Below are 26,162 nucleotides of genomic sequence, written 5' to 3' on the forward strand. Positions count from 1 at the left end.
ATTAAAGATTTATACAATGCGATACAAATCTCACTCTAAGAGACATATTTACTTAGAATAAATGGTGAAAAGACATCAAATCTATATTTTAAAAAATCTATTGTTAATTTTACCAATAATTTTCTCAAAATTTGCCCTTTTGAAAGTAAATATGCCACTTGTAGGTGCTATTTTTTGTATTCCATGTAGCATAAGCTCAGTCAGCTTTACTCAGAGCAAAGTAATTTTCAACGTTCACCTTTTTTATATCTTCATTATGTAACAAAAATCTAGTATAAAATAAGAACATCTTTCATTAGTTCTGTGAGTGGATAAGAAACCTGTGCTATATTAAGCAATCAGAATGAAGTAAAATCATTAGGGAGTAAGCAGTCATCTTCCTCCTCAGTGTCCACTGATTGATGTAATGACGATGGTGAACTGCTTGCATTCCTTACATGATTTGTGGAAGGAGTTGCTATCCAAGCAGAGAAAAAAATTTATACTTGTGTAAAACTGCTAAAATTTAGACTTCCATATCTGTTTGGTTTGCCAACCCAGGATCCTGCAGTTTGGTCTCTTTGCTGTTTTAGTCTTTTACCCAGACTTAGCTGCCTTTTAATATATCAGTTGAGACTAAATTTATTTGGGTTTCTTTTCCCCACTTTACCATTTGTAATTTGTGATATACCTCTTGTGGTAATATATGAGTGGACTAAAAGGCGCCTTCACACAGGAAAGAGATATTACCTCCCCCTCTTGAGAACTGAGGGCTCAAGTGGTGCCCTCCCAGACTGTGCCTTTCCCAGGGCTCCCTTCCCTTGTCCCAGTGCAAGCACTGCTTGGCACTGCTCCCAGGGGATTTCATCTGGCCTCCAACCTCGCTGCTGTGAGTGCCTCAGTGACCCCCAGGAGAGAGGACAGTATGCAGTCCCTCTCTGCAAGTGCGACCAGTGGCATTGTCCTCCTACCAGAAAACATGGTCACCAGACCAGAAGCTGTAGGAGAAAAATGGGGGAATGACTATTTCTGAAACTTATTAAGATGCTATGTTCGGGCAAAATACATTTTATTATAACTGGATTTTACTGTGAGTAATATTTCCTAATTAACCACAGGGATTCATGAGCTTTGCAGACTGAAAGACTGAGCATAGGAAATGTCCCAGGTCTGGTTTTAATCAAGTTTATGTCCTTATGAATTGCTTGCTTTTGCAAAAAGTTTCAGGAGTAGCTAGTCTGAGGAATTACCCAGGGGGTGTAACGAAACTTCCAGTTACATACTTGAAACATCTCTGGAGCTGTACCTGCCTGAGTCAGAAAAGAATTATCTCTACAGAGCTAGAGCACACTTCTGAGTGGACATGGGAATGGTGGATGATCTCATTACCCCCATCCTCCTTAGATCTATTTCAAATCATTTCAAGCTCCTTGGGGACTGTCTTCCAGTCCACGTAGACCTTGGTGGGTCATGAATCTGCAAGCTGGACTTTTGCACACAGAGGATGATGGACTTGCAATAATGGAAACCTTCAGCTCTCAAAAATGGTTGGGTTTTTTTAAGAATTCCTTAATAGAAAAGACTTTTTTTCTGGTGTAGATCAGGCTGATTCTGACTGTGCACACACACACACACACACAGATACCAGTGAAGGACTGGGAAGCTATCAGAATATGCTGTATGTTAAAAATGTGGCAGCAATAGCTGTGTAGATAAGTAAAAGGGAACCTATGCTCATACAGATGACAGTATCAAGGAGGGAAGGGGAAGAAGAAATTGCAGCATGGATACCAAATTTACCCTGGGTCACACTGGGCCTATGTGTCACTCAATGTCACAGCCCTCTCTACACAGAACAAAAAAAGGCAGCATTTATCAGAGCTAATGCCCAAGAAGGTGTGACTGGAGTACACACTTTGGCATCTTTCTTTTTCATGGCAAATTTGTGTAAAGAAACACGTTACAGCTAGGAGATGTATAATGCTTTCCTGGCTTGTGGCTATTCTCCAGCCAGGAATATACTGCTTATGAAAATTAGTGAGTGACTATTTCAGATAAAATTATTGTAATCAGAAACTTTAAAAAAAATTGTGCTGGATTTTTTCTTCTCAAAACCAAACCAAAACAAGAACAAAAAGAGCCCTAGAAAAAAGATTTTTTTTTTTTGTTGCTTACTTCTGTGTAGGGGCAAACTAGTGATCCAAGTGCACTGTTGTGATCCTATTGTGGAGTCACTGATGGCACCAGAAGTCGAAGTGTCTATGTTTATGTGGCTGTGCCAGTACACCAGTGTTGTGAGGAGCTCTGTGTAGTGGGCACCTGCTGAGCCAAAGATTTGAGATGAATAGCACCCATATTGATTTGCCTATAATGGAGTGGAAAAGAAAAATGTCCAGGTTTTGTTGCAGGTATTTTCATGGGGTATTAAATTGGTGGATTAGTTGCAAACAGCAGTACTGATAAAGTCTCCTGTCCATCTTGATGGTTGGGCCTTTCTATTAAAATGACACATAAATAACCTATTATGTCCCCCACCCATGGAAATTCAAATGCACCTGTCAACTTGATAAAGCACTTGCCTGGAGGGAAGCATTGTTTACATTTTCACTCCATTCTTCAGAAAAAGTGAGATTCTAATTATTTTTCCCACTGTAAATTAATGCTGACTATGATGGTTAGCATATCTCTGTATTGTTATATCTATGCAAAAGTTAAATAATAGAACTGATCCATCATGTATTATGCAATGTGCATTTTTATGACAGGCTTCCCTCTGATCTTATTATGCCTTTCTTCACAAATACTTACTTTTTTTTTTTCCCTAGCAGCTGGGGGAATCTTTGTTGACTGCTGGTTCAGAAGTTGAAATCTGTCCTGTGTGAAAAGAAAAATGCAATTTACATGTTTATCGGATGCTGAACTCTGCTATCTTCTGAGAAGGAAAAAACCAAGGATATAAGAGTATACTCCATTAATAATAAGCTGTTTTATAATAGACAATTGGTCACAGTAGACTAAACCATTTTTCTACAAACCAAGCACATCAAATTCAGTAATACAATGCAATTGTTTCTGGATAGCTCAGACAGTAACTTTTAATTCAGAAAAAGTAAACTAGTTAAGGTAAAATCAAATGCGAACAGTATCTTTCTTACATTCATAAAATCATGCCACACCTTTGCACAAAACTTTAAGCTGTACCATAAACCATTTCTTAGGGTTGCTAGCAGTCATTTCTGCTTTGTTTATAATTTTTTTTGTACATTTTATGGTTTCTGCTTGAACTGAAGACAAAACTGCTGCAATACCACAAAGGGGCTGTTTTTGTAATAGTGTGCCAGAAGCGGAAAATATTGTGAGAAGAATTCTTGTTATCTGGTTTCTTAACTGAAGCAGGGAAGAAGACATTGCTGAGAGGCTCTTGGTACACTCAGAGAGCTTTGGGAGACAGCCTGATCTTGCAAGTTACTTTTGCAAGTGTGGCAGACCCAACTGGTTTGCATACCCTGTTGAAGGCTCATGCAAAATTTTCTGAGCCTTTAACTCTTTATCTCTACTTGCTACTTGCACTAGGATTTCTATTCCTAGATTTCTAGAGAAGCATCAGGCATGGTTAAACTGTTTGCAAGAGTCAAAAACAAAACCCTGGTGCAGGAAAAAGAAAGAGTAAACTGACAAGGAAATACCTTACCAGTTGAGGCACTTTGGGTTTAGTTTCTGATGAGCTTGCAATTGGGATGCTGGCTCTATGGAGGCACAAAAAACATCCTTGGAGTGAAGAAGGCAGAGGGGATGCCATGAGAATGGTGAGTGTCAATCTTAATCACAAAGGAATACCCAAACCTCTGCCTTCCTAATTTTCTTCCTTCCCTTCTTTTCCATACTGAAACCAGCATTTACTTTAGCGCCACAGCTTACAAAAATATGTCAGGCCCCTCCACTAGTCTTTCACAAACACCTTGCCAGGGAGGTGTTTGTGAAACCTTTTTTTTTCAGTTCTTCCTCCACTGCCTATTTCTGCAATGATGTCTGCAAGAAAGAATCTGATTGCTGGTGATTATCTGGAAAATCAGAGAGAGATAATTTATGGCCAGTTAAAGCAAGTAGCCAATAAATGTCCTCTGATCTCAACACAGGCTGCTAACTCCTTGTTCTGCCAGCAGCCCATTTCTACCTGTCCCTACAGTGCTGAAGCAATGGGGCTGCAGTGTGAGTGAGAGATTCTAGATACTTCTGTGGTAAATGTTTGCTAATAATTAACATCTGTGCTGGAGCAGTCAGTGTACTTATTAGGGTTACTGAAAGATCAGAGCAAAATTACAGTATTTCTATAACAAGACAACCACCCTTCACAGATGTTCACATATGTTTTACTAAAAGTGTTTAAATTTTTGTTTCACTTTCATTTTCCTAGCCTTCTTCCATCTGCTTCAAAAGAAATCTGGATCTAAACAGGCAAACTAGGAACATTTTGGTACTTAGTAAAACTTTACAGCAATTTCACTATTGTTTGAATTAATAAAAGCAAAATATAAATTAAAATTCAAAAGGCACCTTCCACAAGAGCACCATTTTTCAACCCCACTAGCACAAGCATACATTATGCCACTGCCTGCCTAGGAGGAAATTTTCTGAAGCTGAAGGGGATGCAAATAGAAGCCACTAGTCCAATGTATTTTGATTTTAAGTTCTCAGCTGATTTACTGTCCATGTAATGATACAGGTTTAAAAATATTTAGCTGCCAGGAAAAGATCTGTCCATCTGATGTCAGTCACAGGTGAATAAAAGCCTGTCTCATTCCCAGACACACATCTTGAATTCACAAGGACAAATTGAATGAAATCTGTGAACATGGACTTGTTTCTTTTAACTATCTTTTTTTCTGCATTTAATCAGTTCCAAACAGTAAAAATAAAATGCTCATTGCCAACAAATTAATTGACAAACTTAGCTCCTTTGTTTTCTGTTTACACATTAGTTTTGAACTGCATTGTTACTTACAGATCTGTCAGGGTTATTTTCACAAATTTTTCACAGAATGTTTTCTGTGGGCAAACTTTATCCCATAAGATGAACTGTTCCATGGATCTATTTACTATTTGTTGTTTCTGGTGTATTTTTGGTCACCAAAGTCATATAGTATTATTTCTGCTTTCTGACTGCATTACATTTGTAAACACATGAGTAATGAATAACAAATGCTGATGAGCAGATAATGAATAGCAGACACTCTTATTTACACAGATATGCCCTTTTGTGCATTAAAATCCTGACTTCCATAAGGAAAATAACTTTTCCTAAACACTTTTGTATATAAAATCCTGTCTGTCTGAAGTTACTGAAGATGCTTTCTTAAGTAACTGATTCCAGCATCCCTTGTAAAATTTGGGAAATGAGGCATGGAGAGAGATTTCCCTTGCCCATCTGAACCAAACCCACTCTGGGCTTGGAATATAGCAGGATTCTCTGGAGTAGGAAGGGAATGTACTTTATCTCCTTTCCTTAGGGCAAATCAATGGACAAAGACACTGCTATGCACAAGGAAATGCAAGAAAGCTGTGGCCTTTAATTTTTACTCACTAAGGTTTTTGCTTCATTGAATATCAGTTTTCCTTGAATTAATTCTTGAGATGACTTTACCCCCTCCCCCCCAAATTTATTATTGTTTGGAAGAGAGTATTTCTACATTTGTATTTTTTTAATGGGTGACTGAAGTGTGGACACTTAAAACCACAAAAGATTGAGATCTGAAAAAATGGGATGGTGAGCAGCAGACTACACAAGCAACGTGTGCAGTGTAGCTAAAGAATATGTGGCTGCACTTCGTAATTTCTAAAAGCAGGAGATGAAAATCATTCCCAAGAAAAGATCTGCATTGCTGCTCACTGGACATATCCATGAATAGGATGCTATTGCAAATCACAAACAAAAAGACCCGCTGCTGTTTCCTAGTGCTACGGTGCTAAGCAGCTTTCCATAAATCTATTCTGGGATTTCTCCTTAGTCATTTACAAAGAGGTTATTCTCTGTATATGCCTTTTTTTTCACCATTTAGTCTGTCCATGTCTGTTTGTTAAATAAATCAGGGAAGACTGTAACAACAATGCTTCAGGCATTCATAATTTGACTGAAACAAACAATTCCTGGATACTACTGGTCCCTTATGCTGGTCCATTATGTTGATAAATAGGATGATCTAGAAGCAAGGTATCTCTCTGCAGAGTTACCAGGAGCCCACAAAGGCCTTTGCTCACCTGAGACACTCACATGGCTCATTATTGACCCGGGAACGAGAGCATGTGCTGCCACCCCACCTAAGCATGCTGCACGTGCATAAATGTGTGTGAGTGCCTTGTGCACGTAAGGGTTAAACATGAGGGGTGTCGGTGTGGCTTTCTCGTGGTGGCATGATTTTTGGCAATCCTAATAGCTTTTCTTGTTCGTGCCTTTGCTTGCCATTTCTCCAATTTCACGATTTATTCAAACTGAGTTGACTTTCATGACTTGTAAAATGTCCCATCCTTCCTACAGTGGCTTGGAAACTTTCCCCACTGTCACATCTGATTCTGACCAAGGTCCAGTGACAACCTCACTGGGACCTGGACACCACCAAGGTGCTTTGACACAGACAGGAGGGATGTTTTTAGATATTTTCATGTAAATTCTTCTTTTACCAGAGTTGCTGGCAAGGTTTTTAGCAACAGTTTGTCAGAAATGGCGTTTGCAATGCTTAAGGGGTGCTGTGCTTCCCTCAGAGGTTAGCACTAGACAGCTTTTGTTTTTTAAATTGTAAAGCTACACTGGTTTAACAAAGATTGCCTCCAGGACAGTAATTCCCATATTTACGACTCTTACCACAGAAAATGCATTTACCATGTTTATGAAAGTTACTTGAAGTAAATACAGCACCCTCTACTTTTGATGTCTTTTTTTTTACCCCCTATCATTTCAACACTCTTTTGCCCTTTTGACTAAGTTAACAGCTTGTAACTTTTGCTAATTATTTGTCATAACCAGCGTTCAGTTCCACCCATTCTCAATTAGTTGATTTGGTCCATTTTACTCATTTTATACATTTTCTTTGAATGCTTGAATGCTGCTTTCAAACAGTTTTTTTTATACATTTTGCAATGCATGAACCTGGAATTGATTCACATGATGTTGCTAATAATAATGCTGCCGCAAAGAGTTAAGAATCAGTACTAATTATAATCAAGTGTTTGGACTTGCATGTATATTCCTCAACTTTTCAAAAGAGCTTTTTCATGCTGATGTCTTTTTTTTAAAGACACTAGAAGTCAATCTTCCTCTCATTCTCACTGCACCTCAGAAAATCTGAGGAAATATTCTTTCTTTTTTCACAAAAACTGTCAAACAATAGAAAACATCATAGTACCTTTACACACTAGAGTGGCATTTTCTGTACCCTGACCTCAGAAATATTGGTAATTATAGTTGGGTGTGCCTCAGTTGTGTAATATATTTATAAACATGCATTTATCAAAATATATTTGTGTTTAAAATGTGTTGTACTTCAAAAACTTATTTCTCTACACTTGGTGTGGCACAATACATTTATACAACAAAATACATTTGTATTTGTGCTTACAAATGTATTTTTGTCTTTTTTCTAGGTTATACACTATAATTTCCAAAGGCTTGACATAATTTACCTTTTTTGTAGGAGAAATGTGTTCCACTCTCTTAAAAGCCTGCATTTTTACGTCACGGTGTATGCTAAAGGAGCAGTGATTGAAATAATTGTTGTCAAGGAAGAATGTATTAAAATTATTAATAAGACTTAAACCCACATGAGAATTACTGAATCATCTGATCTGACCTAAATTCATGACCCTTCCTCCCAGTTCTTCCCTTCTCATACTTGCACAAAAATAGGGAGACCAAAAGGAGAAAAAACTGCCAACATAATAAAGGCCCGTGAAAACTGTACATTTGCATTAGGTCAACATAACATTTTATGATTATAATAATATAAACAAATAAACTATAAGGGCATTCACATCAAACCTCATTTCAAGCTGAACTATTATAAAGCGATTAACAGCCTCACAGTCCCGCTTTAATTAAGTTATGTTGTGAAATATTCAGCATTTGAACCTGTTCTGGCCTGCCTCTTTTATCATTGAATTACCATCCTTAATGTGTTTTTCTGCTGAAAGATGAATTTCATTTAAGGATTACTGTACATTGCTCTGGCATTTTGTGGTTTCTTGTCAGCCCTTGTGAATCTAGATCATTGCTAACTTCAGTTTTTCTGACATGTCCTATATGCACAGTCTCTTGAATAGCCTGTCTCTATGGATTTATTAACTCATATTGTATTCCTGTAGAAATGAATGGACATTTTTGATTAACTTAATGATAGAAATTTCAGATGACAGTACAGTTTACTTTTGGAGCTTACTTCTGGTTATGTAGGCCACAGCAGCTCTCTAGTGACCTATCACTTCACAGAAATGTGTTTTGAGAGTTTCAAGGCAGTGGACATCTGTCTGCCAAATACTTTCAGATGGTGCTAGCAAGGAGGGAATTGAAAGGGGTCTTTAAATCCACAGCCACAAACAGAGCTGTTCCCCCTTCTTGGAAGTGGTATTCAAATGTTATATTCCTCTTTCCTTCCTACATATTGAAGAGCCTGCCTTCAGGAAAACTCATACTACCAGGTGATTTGAGGAAGAGTTAATGAACAGTGCTCCAGTGAAGGGTCCTCCTTCCTTCCTTTCTAGTGCCCACCCCAGACCAAGGCTATGCAACTCACCAGAGCACCATCAGTTTTGGCGGTGCCTTTTCTCTTTCAGTTGTCAGATGAGCAGTCTGTGCTTTTGGTTTGTTTTTTTTTTGAGGGGGGGACAATGACAGTAGGGATGGGAGGAGGACATGCAGAACAATACTATCATGTTCTCATGTTCTTTTGGCTAGTCATATCAATGTCCTCAGAGGGAGTTCACCAGATCTTGAAATGTGACAACAGATCAGATGGGTTTGTTTACTCCCACTATCCTTGTCTGCTCTTGGGGAGGAAGACAAGGACTTCTGATGCCACATCTGATCCCATATAGATATGGTGTCCGGGGAATGGCACCTAGAGTCAAGAACTTCCAAAGAAGATCTTAGCCCTGGCAAGGTGAAGGTTTGTTCAGACACAAAGTTTGAGTAGCATGGCTTGGACTTCCCCACATTACCATCTGAGTGTTGTAAATTACACTCAGATCTGGCATTGATTAAAAAAATAGGTGATAATTTATTTGTGTGAAAGTAGTGAAAGGTCCATGCTCTTCCCTGTGCTGGACAAGTACAGAATGCATATTTCTGCTCCCAGAGCTCACAGATCAAACAGGCCAAACAGACCTGAAAAGAAGCATGTGGTGTTCATATCCGTGGCTTGCAAAACACACAGTAAATAAGCCCTCTGTTAGTTGATAGGGACAAGCACAAGAGAAGGACAAGCAGATTCAGTGAAAGTGAGATAAAATGAAGGTCAGACAAGAAGCAGGGAAAAGCATGGAACTGATTCTGGAGGGAAGAAAATTTTGAAGAAATGAAGCTAGCAATGCAGGGAAAAATGCCTCTAGCATAAAAGGAGGATTGTGACAGAAATCATCCTGTTTGCTGTGTTTCCTCTATACTGAGGTTCTGAGCTGGGTCTCTCAACCATTTATCTTACCATAGATCAGGGAGGAGACACGAAGCCAGGAAAGCCTTGATGCTCTTGAATTGGACAGGTTAGAAGTTCTGGTAGTGAGACATTGGGATGAGAGACGAGGGTAACCACTGCAGGGGCTGTGGTGTGGCAGCTTTTGCAGCTGCTCCTCTGTGCTCACACTGTACCAATGGAAGTTGCCTTCTTGCTTTCTTGAAACCACTGGCCACGTTAATTCTTATGGAGCACTGTGTAATGCAGGGATGTGTCTTGTGTGCTAGACAGAAGAAAATACAGGTCTTGTCCTGTCCTAATGGCTGCTGTATGTTCCTAATATCTTGTCCTGAATGAAAGCCTTTGAACCCTTTGGTGTGGAAAATTCAGACTGTCCTTATTTAACCTTAAATTTCAGATGACCTTTCCTTTTTTTTTAATGTAAAAAAATTTATTAGGGCTGATGTAAATGGAAGCTGGTGCTAAAACGAAGCATCCTATTGTTCTGTCATTCCTGGAAAAGAGTTGGAGATAATTTCCTATACGTGTTCTTGCTTTCTTAATTCACCTAAAACAAATCCTCTCCTAAGGCAGTGTCCCATAATAGCAGCATGCACGTCAGGATTGTGGCATTGGCACACTGTGCTGGTTATGGGATTCCTCGCAATGCGTAAGAACAGCTGAGGAAATGTGAACTGGAACACAAGCAAACTGAGCTAAATCTAACTTTTCCCAAGTGAGGGCAAAAATTTGTATCTGGTTTTTGCGGTCTCTTGTAAGAATCTGACCTCTTCATTTCAGCAAAAACTAAAAGCAAGACTATGCAGAAGAAGGTTTTGATGTACTGATCTTAAATGAGAGCTTTTCTTTAGCTAGCTTTGTGAGTAAGTTCCAATCATTTCTGCCAGTGCAGTACACATTCTTGAAAGAAAAAGCATGTGCTAGGCCAGCAAAAGTGGTATTTTGTCCACATTAAATAGAAGTGTTAGGGAAGAGCATGCTGATGTATTGTAAGGATGTAGCAATATCACCAATCCCTTCCTTCCACAAACAGGAGTAGCATCTCATGGGAGAAAATGAACGACGAAAAGGTCTTGCAAAAGTGAGGGTTAAAAAGCTAATGTTTGCACTTCAGGGGAACTATAAAAATAATGCTTCTCATCATCATTTCTAGTTAAGGATAAAGGGTGCTTAAGCCTTGTGCCATGATCTGTCTGAGGTCTTGAATTCTGCTCAGCCTGTGTAAAGAATTAACAGGAAAAAGGCTAAATGGAAATTCTGACTGATGTAGGGAGATCCAAAACCTACCAAAGCAAACATGTTTAGAGCAAACTAGGAAGCTAGGTAACTGTTAATAAACTAGCTTTACACAATGCCCTAAAATACACCTAATTTACTCTCTCTCATCTACAATTCAGTTAGTAGCACAAGGTTATTTTAATATAATACAGAGATCAGAGACTAAAAAGTGCTTGTGGGTACAGGAGCAAAGGCTTTTCAAAGAGAGAGAAATACAAATACTCGCTCGCAACATTCTTGGGAAGCTTTTCTCTTTTTTTAAATCAGCATTCCCATTTTATTGTTTAACCTACCCTGCTTGATCTCCCTACTTTTGGTTAATACGGGAGTCAATTACAGCTTCATCTGTGCAGAATTAACTTTATAGAATATACACTGGGGATTTGTCTATCTCCTCTATTTAGATCTATGTCATAAAAAAATATGTAGTAGAGAACTGTGTGCAAGCGCTGCATATGGTACAGGCTTTGCAGATTTATTGTAAAATCATTTTAAATCGGTTAAGCTCTTGCCAGAAGTTAATTAAATATGTTCCTTCGGTGGGGGGCGGGGGGCTCTGTGTGTGTGCCGTGTCCGGGGGGCGGGGGGCTCTCTTTCACTAGGTGGCAGTGTCTGATTACATCTGGAAGGACCACGCCAGCCAGCCTGGTGGCTCCAGCTGTGACCCCCAGCGCCAGCATGAAATCCCCCGCGCCGCAGCCAGCCGGGAAGGCAGCACCACTGTTCACATCTGTGTCTACACGGTTCACCTCAGCGGCTTCCAGGAGCTCCACAGGCGCTTCCTCAGGCTGCCTGATGGGGCTATCATCGAGGTAGGTCCGAGCAGGCTCCTCGCTGCCAGATTTTGGAGGCAAAGGGGTGCATTGCAGAGCTAGGCACAGCCAAAAGAGGAAAAGAGGCCGTGCCTGACCCTGCCTGAAATACACACAGAAAGCTATAGGAAGACCTCACTCCTGAAGAGAAGTGTATAATCAATGGGTTAATGCTTTTGCAGTGCAAAGTAGCAATTTCGGATTGTTTATAGAGCCATTGAAAGGCAATTATGTAAGATGTACATTGAAACTACACACATAGAGATTATTTATAAATATATATCACTTAGAACCACATAAGGTCATTCTGTACAGGAATTATAATATATATATATATATATATATATAAAAATATACAAGGTAAGAATTGTGCACATTTAATGGGCAGCTAGTACTACGAGTTTGGCTATTCACTTAGTTTGTACTCAGATTCACAGAGCTAAGGCAGATTACCTACTGGAATCTTGGATGTTGTCAGCACTTCAGCAGCTTGTGCACTAAAATACAATACAGGATGTTATTAAAGAGATGTATCACCCATTACTTGTTTCATGGGCTGCATTTTGTTCATTGCTTTGCCATTTCTGTTCTACGTGCTTTGAAGAAGAACATTTCCTTTTTGCCTTTGGTCTTGTGTTGAGAGACTCTTAAAAAAATATTGGCATTTAAGAGAAAGTAGAGTCAAAGAATATTACCTTGCCTACCCAGATAAGAAGTGGGAGCATCATCACAGAGAACTTGGCACAAATGATGATGAAACACAGTGTTTTCATCTGCACACTTCTAAGGTGAAGGTTTGAATACGTCTTTCCAGCATGAGGCAGTTGCTTCTGCTCCTTTGGTTAATGGTTCAAGGCTGTTTTCTTCATTAAAGATTTTGCTCTTAATGTCTTTGCCCTACTTGGCTTTTTAAAGAAAATTTAATTTAAAGGAAACTGTCCTCAAGGATTTCAAACATAATTTTCTGCCTGGGGAACTTGTGATTCACCAGAGTGAAGACACCAGAGTCTTCAAGCTGGCCAAAGAAAACAAGAGAAGGCATGTGGCCTACATGAAGTAGAACCCAATTACTGGAACAAAGAAACTGGCAAATCCATGCCCAAATCTGTTGAAGAAACTCCTCATGTGAATAATTGCCTAGACTTTTGCTAAAATACCTTTTCCACGTTGGAGGTCAACCAGGCAGCCCAACTCCTACTTTCTGCCGTTACAAATGTACCTTTTTGCAGAATGGTTTTTCCCAGTTACGTTTTCCTCAGCTTTTCAGTGGTGAAATTTAATTCAGCTTCCACCAGGCGTTGGAAGGAGGGTCTTTGAACACCTGAGGCAATCCTAATCCAGTACCCTGTTTCAGTTCATTAATCTGAATCTGTTTTGTACTTCTGAGACAGAAGAAATGTGTTCTCATATGAAGTGGCTTTGTCTTCCCAGGTGAGCTTTTGAGAAGCTTCCAACATCCACAAAGTAAGCAATGTATAATGTGGATAGCTGAAGCCACTTCTCCTTAGTTTCCCACACCAGATCATAACATAGCCTATCCCTAAAATTCATGACTGAGTCTTCCTCATTGTCTTGAAAGCTGCACATCTAATTTAGGAGATCAATGCATGCTTTACAGCATTTTTACTTGTAGATCTAAATGCAATTACATGTAAGAAATGTGCTTAGCTAATAATTGCAGTAAAGCCCATATACAGATCTTACATTTAGCTGATAACAGATGTAATTATACATTTGTGTGTTTTATAGGTGAGGGCTTCCTATTCCTATTCCAAATTAGGAATATTTAATGAATTTTAAAACTATACACGGACAAATGAGAAGTTTGCTGCCATGGGGAAAAATACACCTGAGCTTTACTACTTGCTGCTGTTGTCACCCCTCAGGAACTTTGTTATTTTTTTTTTTTTTTCCCTTTACTGCAGCTAGACAAGCAGGGGTACTTGAGTGGGGCTAGAAAATTGTTTTGGAGCTGAAGGGTGCATTGCAATGTTATGTAGAGTTTGTAAAAGTGTAGGAGATGAAAGGCAGCTGGGCTTCTAGGAATAATCTTTTCAGTTTGCTCCCTCTGTTGACAATTTGTTGTGTATAAGCACTTTCAGTTTGGCTATCTAGAGCTAGTTCTAAAGACTCAGGTGATTTAGTTAGGTAAATCTGGTCTGTCTTAGGGTCAGGTAAACTAAAATTTTGTTCCCAATGACTCAATGGAAAGATTTTTCTGGATCCTTATAGTCTGTTTGGTCAGAAGTCTCCTGTTATTCTAAATTTAATCAACTTCCATTGGATCACCCATTGGTGTAAATAAGATTTCCCTTTACCAGAAATCTACCTGCATAATATAATTTCATATAGCAATGATTCTCTTGCCAAACAATGAAGCAATGCAGCAATGATTCTCTTGCCAAACCCAGGAACATGAGAAGAGCACTGAAATCACCAGGCCAAATTCTATCTCAGATTCATGTGTTCAACTCTTGCTGACTTTAACTTCAGATATGTTTCTGTATCTGCAGATATTCTTTGACAGGCATAAGAGGAATTTTGCATAATCTTGCTGTGAAGTCCTTGTATGCTCGTAAGGAACTCACTTCATATTTACAGCCTCATCCTACTCTTTTATACTTCAGTAAAAGCAAGATTCAAGATTTTCTCATAGCCCTAATCCAGCAAATTACTTCAATGTGAACCCAATTTTATCCAGGGAGCCAAAACTCACTTTAATAATAATTACCTTTCTTTCTTTTTCTTTATTTTTTTTCCCCAGCAAGCAAAGCCAGTTTGCAAGTACTGTGTACAGAAGGACACTAGCTAGGAATAAATGTCCTCAAAGTAATAGCTTCTTTAAAATACTTATTTCTTTTTGTGTGGTATTGCCATTAAAGGTCCAGATTTCCTGGTATAGCTAGAAATTTCATGTCTGGTATGAAAAGTAGTTTTATAGGTTTCATAGGGATGAGGTAAAACTAACTGTTTTAAAAGGAGCATTAAGTACAAGGTGACATGTATAAATTGCCCTAGAAATGTTAAATAAAAAGATTTTTTTTTGAATGTGCAACATAAAAATTATAGAGGTTAAACTTGTAGGTGCAGTCTTTTTATCATAAGCATTGTAAAACTCACAGAATTCACATGCAGTAAAAACCATTTTCCTTTTTACCTATAATATATTTCCCCTTTATAGTAATTCAATTTAACTGTTGGCTAACCAAGGAATGACCTTCCCAAAATAAATCACTTTTCATGCTTTTTGGTATTCATTAATCTGATGTTATTGTAGTATAAAGGAAATTATTGAATTTTAACATTTTAAACATATTTGAAATTGATGCACAGAAAAGTTAATGGTAGTGGTACGTGTTTGCTCTCTTTGTGGTGATAATGCCAACTTGGTGATTTTTATCTCGACTTTTGCTGACTGGAGTTGATTTCTTATTAAAAGGGCAAAGATAAGTCACTTTAACTCAACAAAAAATCAGTTTCTTATTATAGGCCTAGTAAACCTCAGCATTGTAGGGGAAGTTTTTGTATAGCATGATTTTATCTATCAAATAAGCCTTCACAAATGTCAAGGATTCATCCAATTTAAACTTACTGGATAAAAGAGATCTGTTTTCCCTAATTACTTGAAAAGTACCTAGCAGTAATAGGATAAGACAGCGTAGGTGACTAGCCAATTACTTAGTTTAAGCTATTTACATCAATCCATATGCTATAAATTATGTCTAAACCCTCCTGCACTTCTGGAAAAGTGAATAAAATCATATAAGTTTATTTTGAATACAAGATCAGATATGGTATGCTGAGTGACACTTAAAAAGAATGAAACTGTAACCGTAGCTTATTTTCTGAAGCAATCTTGACACTAATGCTAAATTACAGCTTGGAAACATCTAGCATTTTTACCTTTATGAGAAAAGGCTTTTTACATATTTAACATAATTCTAGGGAAAATATACTGGAATTATGTATAAAGATATGTACACTGTAACCAAAGGGCATTTATAGTCCCCAGTAGAATACTTACAACAATTTTATTGCCATTTGGTGTCATTTTCTAACAGATATAAAATACAGCCAGTAAACAAACTAGACTTTAGATTTAAGCTGACAGCTGTTCCTTCAGAAGCAATATTCAGATATTTAATCTTAAGAATACTGAATATTTTACAATTGTTTGAGCAAACTATACTTTTAGCATGTGAAGGACTGCATGCTTTTATATACAGTTCTTGGATCTGATAATGACACTAAAAAACAACCTTAGAATAATCTACACATTTGTTGCTCTCTTATATTCCCTGGGCAAATCAACAAATTGCCTCATGTTTTATTCTTAATTCCACAAATTCTTTTTTTTATACACAGTGTTGCTATGAATATTGGGCCCTATTTTTTTTTCCTGTGTGCATAAGCCATGCAGTTGACTCCAGCACAGTTTATACATGGATGTGAGTGCAGCTTTTTCTGGCCTTAATTTCATTAAAGCAACAAATTCGCCTATTTACTGCAAAAGCCCCATGTGGTATTTTCATGAAGAGTCTCACTTCAGTGGTCACTAAAGGTCTGGGGAGGAGAGAAAGAGGGGGGATTGCTCTAGATCAGTACCTGAGGTTGGTGCCCATCCTCATGACTTCATCCTCATCTCACCAGACGCTGGGAGGGAACAGCACAGCTCTGGCTTTTGTGTGAGGATGTTCTGGCTGGGAGAGAGGCTGGGCAAAGGTAATTACTTGGTGTAAACTGACCCACTTTGGATGGCTTCAGCAGCTTCATGCCAGGTCATCCACAAACATGGCCAATTTAAGCCAACCATGAGTTGATTTCCTGGAAATCCCTATAAAAGCAGGGATTAACAGGAGAGGTTTGTCCCACAGAAGAGTGATTAATGCATGTAGGTGTGTACATACTTGTGGGGTGAATAGGCTTTACCACATGCTGCCTGCCTAATTCTGAGATTTAATCTTGTCCCGTTAAAAACGTAATATATTTTGCAACTGCATTCAATGGGAGCATGATCTCTCTCAACATGCATTGAGGTTCAGTTGGGAATCATACATTTTACCAGCTCAGCTAAGGGATGGACAAAGGCAATTGGATCAGTACACCCTGCAAACTTACAGCCCTTTTGTCCAGGGTTGTGGCAATATAGCAAGTTTCACCTCAAATAAGAAGTAAACCAGACTGTTTTAAGTTATTGTTACCAGTATATATCTCTCCTTTTATGTTATAATTATATTAAAGGTAATCAGTTTAAGAAAGAAATTACTTGTCCAGGCAGCTCTTTTCATCTCAGTGAAAAGATGAGAACAAGGAAAAGAGATTTCCTGGAGAAATCTTGTGCTTGTATGCTTTGTTCTTAAACTGATCCAGTCCATCTCACGTGTGACGTGTAAACCCTGTCCTGAAATGGACCCAGTCTGTTCCTCCTTGCCCTAGTGGTGGGTAAGCCAATCCCTCTGCTGCAGGTGAAGTGTATGAGCATGTGTCTCAGCTGAGCTGGAGTTATTTCTCCATATCTTCTGTTTCAGGTTGTTTTCCCTGTGAAGTAAAAGATTAGGTCCTTGCCTTTCTTCAGTAAATTGTGGTATAGTTTTAAATGGAAGCTGTGTCTATTAACTGAGAATCTGTGGTCAGGACTACGTTGCAACAGGATGGAAATGCAGGAGGCAGCCTTGCAGCAGGAGGCAGCCTTGCAGCATGTGGTCATTTCCACCCTCCCTGGTGTTCTACAAATCTCAGATTTTATATACTCTGTACCCTAGAAAGTCATAGAGTCATGTGGAAAAAGATGTCTTTCCTCCAAATGGCCATGTCCTGCTTATCCATGCTGCTGTCTGTGCTCTGACAGGAGGACCAGGAAAGAAATGAGACAGGTCCACTGCTGGTCATTTTTAGCAGGACTCATTGGCTTTCAGAGAACTAAAAAATTACTGAAATACCAGAACTACAGCATTATAGTCTTGTTCTGTATATGAATATTCAATTTTAAATCGTACTGGCATCTTTTTTGCTTGCAGAGAATGTGGGGTGAGGATCAAGGGTTGCCTACCTAATCAACACATACACAAATATATTGTGCTAATGGAAATTTTAATTTCTTTTTTCTTGGGGTTCTGAAGAGTTAGAACTCTTTCCCTCAGTTGCAGAAGGAGTGGCAGCAAGTTCAAGCACACCCATTCAGTCTGATCCTGTGCTCAAGGGAAAAATGCTGCCATTGCTCTCTAGTTGTATTATTTAACAAACAGCAGTGAGGATAATTAAGGGGTACTTTAAAAGTGTTATTTTGTATTTAGAAATACATCTTTCAGTTTCAACTCACTTTAAACACCAAGATTTGCTGTATTTTCAGCGATTTTCAGAACAATTTTATGCTGAAAGGGCAGAGCCACTGATTGTTGCAGAAGGTATTTTGTACTTTTAAACACTTATAATCTTTATTCATCTATCACAGTTTTACCTGAATCAGCAGTAAAATCTCTGAAGTCAAAGGATAATTGCCAAAACAGCATTAACTTACTTTATCTGAATAAAAAAATAACCTTTGAAAAAGTACCTTGCAGCTACACAGATTGACAAAATGCATCAATTATATTTTTGCTCACTTTATAATTACACTGCAGTAAGTGCACAGTGAACTTTACTACATGGTTGATTAACCATAAGGTTACTGCTATTAAGTCACTCAGAAACAACAACTTGGACTTTAAATTCAGAATAAATAATAATAACTCTGCACAACATCTGATCAAGTTGAAAAGTCTGACATATCTATACAAGCTTCAATTTAAAGTCCACAAGTAAATGATAGCACTTTAATTGTAGCAAAGGGTTCCTATTGCTTCAGTCAGACATGCTGGGTATGTGAACAATCAGGTTTGGAAGAGCTCTTGGTATGTGTTAAGCAGCACCAAAGGAAAGGCTTTTCCAGTGAACTCTGAATATCCCCTGTATCCTTGTTTTTCTTGCATAGAAACAAGTCTTATGAAGAGCAGAGGAGGGAGCTGGGGTTGTGTAGCCTGGAGAAAAAGAGAAAAGGGGTGATCTTATCACACAACAACTGCTTGAAAGGAGGTTGTGGCCAGGTGGAGGTTGTTTCCTTCTGCCAAGTAACAAGCAACAGGACAAGAGGAAATGGACTGGATATTTGGAATAATTTCTGGAAGGGTTTTCAAGCACTGGAAAAGGCTGTCCAGCAAAATGGTTAAGTCCCTGGAGGCATTTAAAAGACATGTGGGTATGGCACTTGAGAACATGGTTTAGTGGTGGACTTGGTGATATTAGGCTTATGGCTGTACCAAATGGTCTTGAAGGTCTTTTCCAAATCTACCTAAATGATTCTAAAAACGTTTGGGGAATTAGGGTTGCAACTCCAGGTATACACTGATGATATTTCCACATATTTTTTTCAGATTATTGCAACTGGAAAAATATTTCTGTTTCTGTTAGCTCACTGACACTGTAGGCCTGTCTCCTGTCTTCTTGACTTCGTATAATGCAAAAGTGTTGCTATGAAGTCCTACCATGATGTTATATCTGTTTTTGACCTGCCCTGATATGTGTTTATGCCATGAGAGAAACAGCTTTGGACAACCTAAAACTGAACTATCACTTAGTTTGAAAGAATAAAACATAAAATAAAGTAGCAGCTGTTCTGTGAGAAGAAAGAATAGCCTGGTACAGAGAAACCTGCCTAGGATGTAGGATGCACAAGACCACTCCAGTATTTAGTCTCAACATTTTATGTGAGGTGGTGCATACTTACTATGTTGCCTGTTTCCCTCTGTTCCTGGGGTAGCAACAGACAGAAAGTAAGAATATGCAAAAAAATACAATAGAAATTACTGACTATTCCCTTGCATGTACCTGTGTTTGGAAATTTTATTATAGCTGTGCTAAATTAGATTGAGAAAAGGAAAATTCTTTAAAATATTACTAGATGACTGGCTCAACCTGCTTTTTCATGCTAACATTTGAGTAACAGCAGCTAGACAGAGCTGAGCTCAGTTACTTCTCAGTATCTGAAATCTGATTTCTGTTCAAATTCATCAGAGCAAAATTTCTCTTTTATGGGCACTCCAAAATATGAAAACAGTTGAAGCCAGGGCATTCTTGTGCAAAATGCCACCCACATGACACAAGCTGAGCATCTGACATGTGATGTGGTAGCTACTAATGAACAGAGCTGAGCGTGATGCAGTGCCTTGGCTTTATAACCAATTTCCAGTCCTATAACATCACCTCCTCATGGCCATGATTTCCTTCTTTGAGTGTGTATTCTTTATTCATTCAAATCGTCTCCATGTGTCAAGAACATCATAAGGAGAAATTATGAAAAGCAACGAGTGTAAAAATCCCCATTCCACTGTTTTACTAAAGCATTTAGAGTGAGAAAAATTAGGTGAATTCACATTTCACTTATGTTTAAATTGTTAATCTCACTGTTCTATCTGTGTTAGTGAATACATTTACAGTAAGTTTTACTTTATAATATTTTGGCAGAACTGTTAGAAAAATTGTCATAAGCCCAGGAGTGGAACTGAACCATGAAAGCTAAACTGTAAGCTTCTGCAAAGCTGGGTTATTAGTATGACAGAATAAAATTTCACACACACAAAAGCTTCTAAGCTGTGATATTTTGAAAGCAAGAAGAGAGGGATGGGGAAGGGTAATCAAAGTCATCTATGTTCTCTCTGATACTTCGCTGAATGGTGCCGTAATAATATGTTGGTTTTGTCTGTTCTGTTTTTCAGGCATTTGGTGATGTTGGTGAGGAAAGTCTTTTGTGTAAAGTGAGCACAGACCAGGAGCATAAAAGGGAAAAGGACAGTGTGCTGTGCGTATCTACATGTATCAAGCTGAGGGAGAGGAAAAAGAGTACAGCAAGGTGGAAAGGTATTATTTTCAATTTCTATACCTAGATGAAAAACCTAACAATCCTGATACCTAAGCATAAAATGTTGGGAGGGATAGAAAAAAGCAAATAATTTTAGAACAGTTTCTTTTGGGAAGGCTAAGGTGTGATCAGTGACAGCTGAAATTTCACAGTTGCGTTTTCCAATGTGTCTTCATCCCTGGGTAGTTTCATCAGCTGTTGCAAGAATCCTGAAGACTGAAGTGCTGTCCTTTACCCAAACGCTGTCACACTTGTCATTCAGAATCCTAATACAGTAATGCAATCCAGAGTGATCTAACTTAGGCAAGCATTTAAATTATGTTGAGGGCAGGCTTAAATCAGTTATTGTATATATATATATATATATATATATTTAGGTATGTGTCCAGACATATTGGACTAAGTGCAAAAGTCCAAATCTCTCAGACTTTTATTGTGTTTCCCACTGTGCATTGAGAGCCACCGGTCCCCTCACTGTGCCTAGGGAAGTACATGCAGAGTGGAACATCTGTGTCGAGTTTCCAATGAAGTTGCTCCTGACCAAAGATAGTTTCAGGGCGTTTGATGACAGAGTGCTACGGAATGTGCTGGGTGTCCTTAGGCATCACTGTTATTATGAGATATCAGTTTCCTCTTGTTGCTTATCAAAGCTTGTTGTAGCCAGCTCCACAAATGAATCCTGTCACTGTCGGTTTTCCAATGTCCTCTAAGGAGTAAAATTCAGTTAAAAGCACTTTGTGTTACTTTTAAATTTACAGTAATCTTATTTGCTAACAGAAAAACTTTGGAAAGTTCACATGAGCACAAAAGACGCTTTTTTTTTTAGGGAACCTGGTAAATTTAGTGTATGGGCTCTTGCTCTATACCCCTTTTGTTTGGGGAGGGAGGTCATACATTATTGCTGGTGTATTTGCATCATGTCTTTCTCTACATCCTTTATTCTAATCTTCAGGAAATCGCATTGTCCCTGACAAGAGCTAGTTCCTGCAGTAACACGTGGCCTGTGGAGTTGTTTACATCGTGATCCACATCCATGGTATGGCTACTGTCTGATAGGATTTATATTTCTGATGGCTGCATCTCTGCCCATGCAGCGTTGTCCTGCGAATGCTCCCTTCATAGCTCCTCTGTGGCTTCAACAAGCTGTGCAGTGTGGTGAATTCACAGGATCAGATCACAGACTGGATCATGGAAACATAATTATTTCATGTGACTTTTTCTCCCTTCACAGTTGTGGGACATTGCTAGATTTCTCAGGTTTGCTTGTTTCTGCTTTTTCATCTTTGCTTGTGCATGTTAACTGTAGTGGGGAAAATGTTGCTGATTTGTCTTTCAGATTTCATGACTAAAACATTGACAATTTTCAGTAATTATTCCAAGCACAATGCTATTGTAATTGCAAGACTGTGAGAACACCCAGAAGAGGAGCAATGATGACTTCATCCACCAGTTCGCCAAATCCCAACATGCTGCAAAATTTACAAGATCTGAGAAACCATTTTTTCTGAAGCATTTGTGGTGGCCATGTCCTGCTTTCCTGTGAGCTACAGCAGCTTAAAGCATCCTGGAGGTTATGTTCATGCTTTCTTAGAAGTATTGGAGTTAGAACCAGCCAGTTCTCTTTAGTTAGAACTAGTCAGTGCATATTCTCTTTGGCTCCATACAAATGTATCAGAAATTGTCCATGCCTCAAAGGCAAGAACTATGAGAGACAACAGAAGAAGGTGGGAAGGGGAACACAGGCAAGAAATGTGAAATAATTTGTGCAAGGACACCTAAGTCAGAGGCAAATGGAGAAATACAGGGCAAGCTTCCAGCATCCTGATTCAGTCTTCCTTTTTTGTCCTGAAAATGAAGCTAGAAACCGGAAGAAACTTACCTTACTGCTATTTTGAATAGTTTGTGTAGAATTCTGTAGTCAAGGTAGTAATCAGTGAATTTTTTTAGCATGTTATGATTTTCTGGTGTCTCCTTGTTCACACTGCTATGGTAAAAGTTTTTCAGATGCATTTATCTTTGTAAGATCTTACTCAGTATTTTGAGCATCATTGATTAATAGCACTACTTAAATCTATAGTTCTCATCCACCTGCATAAACATTAAATTACATTAGGTAGCAACCTAAAGGTTTAAAGGTCACTTCTGAGCACAGTTTTAGTTTGGGAATACAAGGTTTGGTTTCCACCTTGTTACTTGTTTTCTTTTTTTTTCTTTTTTTCCAGTTTATTTGTGTGGGTGTGCATATGTCTGTGGGTATTTTATGACTTATGCCCAGGCAGAAAGGGTGTTAAAAACTTCTGAATATCTACAAGAATTGATGTGATTTTTGTGGCTTTTTTTGCATAAGATATTACTTGGATTACTTCTCTCTGTCATAACTGGAATAAAATTGCCTTTTAATGTTTGCTTTGCCTGTTGACACTTTAAACTTTTCTGCATAACTTTGGTAAAGAAACTAGCTGAAGAGAAACCACCCAGTAACCTATTGCAGTTTCTGGGTGACAGTACCAAGATGCTTTGGGCAGTATCTTACTATGTGTATCTTCCTGGCCTCGGTTTTGCCTTTCAGCATGACTGACTATAATGGTAAAATCCCTTTGGCCAATATTATACCCTGAGTTCTCACCACTGAGTTAAGATATCCCAGTCTGGTTCTGTGAGATTTTTACTTTGGTGTTCGTAATACAGTGTTGGAATTTAGTCAGATGGTGGACTGACTTTATGTGTAGAACCACCATAGCTTAAGTTCTGATAGGACTGTGTTGATTTTTCTGACAAATATGGCTCTAGTACTGAAACTTTGTTCGGCATGAAGGACTTGACTGACCACTTTGATTCCTCCAGTTATATTGGATTATCTCCACTGACTTTAATTTGATATAGGATGTACAATTCTGTACATTACATATTTGTGAAAGTTGAATTTAAGGTATGTTTAAATATTAGGCAAATTTACCTTATTTTTTTAATGTAGCATCCTACTTATTAATTTTGATTACTTGCATCTTATGAGTTCCCATGTTTGTTGGTCAATGTGCAGTGGGTGGCGTTGGCTTTGAAATTGTTTTCTGAAGTGCTCTTATCAGCAGCATCATCCATAATGCTCAGTTATAGTTGGATAGTAATTGCCTGTCTATGCAGTGTTCCTTTGCAACAATTTTCTCCTGTGTAGCTATATATATGTAGTCATTACTGAAAAGTGTAAATAAAGAATCCTTTTAGTGGTGTAGTTTCCCTGGGTACCTACTGTGCTCTTATTATCTAAAACATACTCCCCATCTGTAGTTCTGTTCTATTAAAGGATAAAGACATAACTATGAATTAAAAATTAAAATGCTTGTTGTAGATTGGAGAGCAGGATCTATTAGAATATATCTGGTGCTGGGATTCCAGTACAGTAGATAGATTACACTGAGCACCAGTTAAGCAAGGGGATGAAAAATGAGTGATTTTCATCATTCAGTTAAATATAGTGCTAAGTGGTATGTGCTAGCATTAAAAGCAAATTACTTAGCACTTCAGCAATCACAGCATGAGAGCATTCCATTGGAAACAGTATTTTCAGTGATGCTCAGTCCTCAGTTTTATTAAATAAATCCACTGTTAATGCTTAAGGAAGCAGTAGAAGACATATTGCTATGATAATAAAAAGATTGAAAATGTAAAAATAAAGAGAAGCAGTACCTCATTTTAGTAAATGTGCTAAGAAATCCTCCCTCTCTCTTAACAACAAAACTTCAAAGTGCTGGTAGATCTATAATTTCCTGTACTTTCTTTAGGTCTCTTCCTTCCTTCCTAATGAATATGACCTTTCCTTTTTTTTCCTTCTTTATAATGACGTCTTTTTTTCCCATAAATCTGCTGCCGTGTCACTGAACATTTTGATGAGCTTCTCTGATTCCCTCTTATATCTCCTTGATAGGATATTATTATCCAGTAATCTAAAGATGGGGAGCCTGATCCTCAGCAAAAGTACTTTTTGGCTGCTCGGGTAAAGACAGTGGAGATGTGAGAATTTACAGCACAAGAGGTTTTGACGTGGTTTTTGGCTGCCTTTATATCATGTAGCAACATTTTTTCCTCCACAGCAATGAGCATTGGAAGACTCTCAGATCTGTTGTCTGAATACATGGAAGATGTGAATAGTCATAAACCTTTCTGAGTCTCAAACCATTCCTAAGCCACTGCTGCCTCCCAAACAGGAGTCAGGAACTACACAAAAAAAATTCTTGGGAATGACACATGCAGGAGATGGTCCAAGGTCTGAGCCACAGATTGATCTTCACCAGCTAGATCAAATGTTAGAAGGACATAAAATTACAGTTCAGCTGTAAAAATTACAGGATCAATGAGCCTACACATGAAGCTATTTTGAGTCCTTCATTTTCCCTGTAGTGACATCTTTGGGGAATCCTGTTCTGAGCTTTCTCTCATGACTAAGTTTGAGGGCTGTATTCTTTGTGTTTGGCTGTCATGGAGTCCATTTCCTTGTGGCAGTCCTCACAGTGCTGTTCTTTGCACGGGCAGCTGGAAAAGTGCTGCTGCCATGCCAGTGCCATGGCCATTGCTGGGCCACACTCGCACTCTTTCTCCACCATCCTCCTCCTCACCTGCAGGCTGGGCATGGGCAACAATTTGGGTGAGGACACAGCCAAGACTAAAACATTGACATTGACATTTTGGTCCAAGAGACCAAAAGGATATTCTAGATATTCCATACCCTGTGGCACCTGCTCAGCAATAACAGCTAACAGAAAGCAGGACAAAAGGGCGGCATTCAGTATTTATGACATTTGTGTTTTGGAGAAACCGCTGCAAATGCCAAAGCTCTGTTTCCTGAGAAGTGGCCTGGCGTTGCCTGCTGATGGGAAGTAGGGAATAAATTCCTTGTTTTCCTTTGCTGCCAATTTATCAAGCTGCCTTTATCTTGACCCATGAGGGATTTTTCTGTCTTATCTTCTCCTGCCCCTGCTCCCTGCTATGGAGAAGAGTGATAGAGCAGCTTGGTAGGCATCTGACGTCCTGTCAAGGTCAACTCACGGATAAAGAGAAACATGTAGGAAGTGATGTAGTTCATCTGTTTTTAGTACAAATGTTGATTGGAGGTGTTTTAGTTTTCTTGTGGCCCTAAGTTTCTGGGGTTCTACGGAAATTATGTGATCTTCTCAAAACAGGTACACTTTCCACTCTTGCTTAATGTGTGCTTAATATTTTAGTGAAGTCAGTGTATTCTTCTACATCAGAAGTCTTTTCGTTGATAGTGTAGGATAATGATATTAGACCTGAAAGAAATATTTTGCAAAATCTAGACCTATTTCAAAAAGTTTTCTTGTGAAAAGTGTCCTTTAAAAAATATTTTTAAAAGCAAGGCATTTAAGCAATGCTTTCTTCCTTTCATGAAGTAGACTTTTTATTCTCATTTCCCTGTCTTTTTTACTTAAATATAGACTCCAAAATTGGCTTCCCCCCTGCCCCATTTTACTACAGCTTTATTCAAAGTACTTCCTTAAGCCTTAGCAGATT

General features: G+C 38.5%; 1 protein-coding gene across 1 annotated transcript in view; it reads left to right on the forward strand.

Moving 5' to 3' along the window:
* The window catches only part of LOC134420649 (uncharacterized), a 178,323-nt gene extending 154,825 nt beyond the window's left edge, over positions 1-23,498 (forward strand). The window contains exons 20-22 of the mRNA XM_063160871.1: positions 11,537-11,746; positions 20,497-20,638; positions 21,592-23,498. Of these exons, the coding sequence (XP_063016941.1) occupies positions 11,537-11,746; positions 20,497-20,638; positions 21,592-21,620 (381 nt within the window). The 3' untranslated portion in view covers positions 21,621-23,498. The remainder of the gene's footprint in view (positions 1-11,536; positions 11,747-20,496; positions 20,639-21,591) is intronic.
* The last annotated feature ends 2,664 nt before the right edge of the window (positions 23,499-26,162 follow it).

This window comes from Melospiza melodia, chromosome 1, assembly GCF_035770615.1.
Source record: "Melospiza melodia melodia isolate bMelMel2 chromosome 1, bMelMel2.pri, whole genome shotgun sequence".
NCBI classification, from domain to species: Eukaryota; Metazoa; Chordata; class Aves; order Passeriformes; family Passerellidae; genus Melospiza; species Melospiza melodia.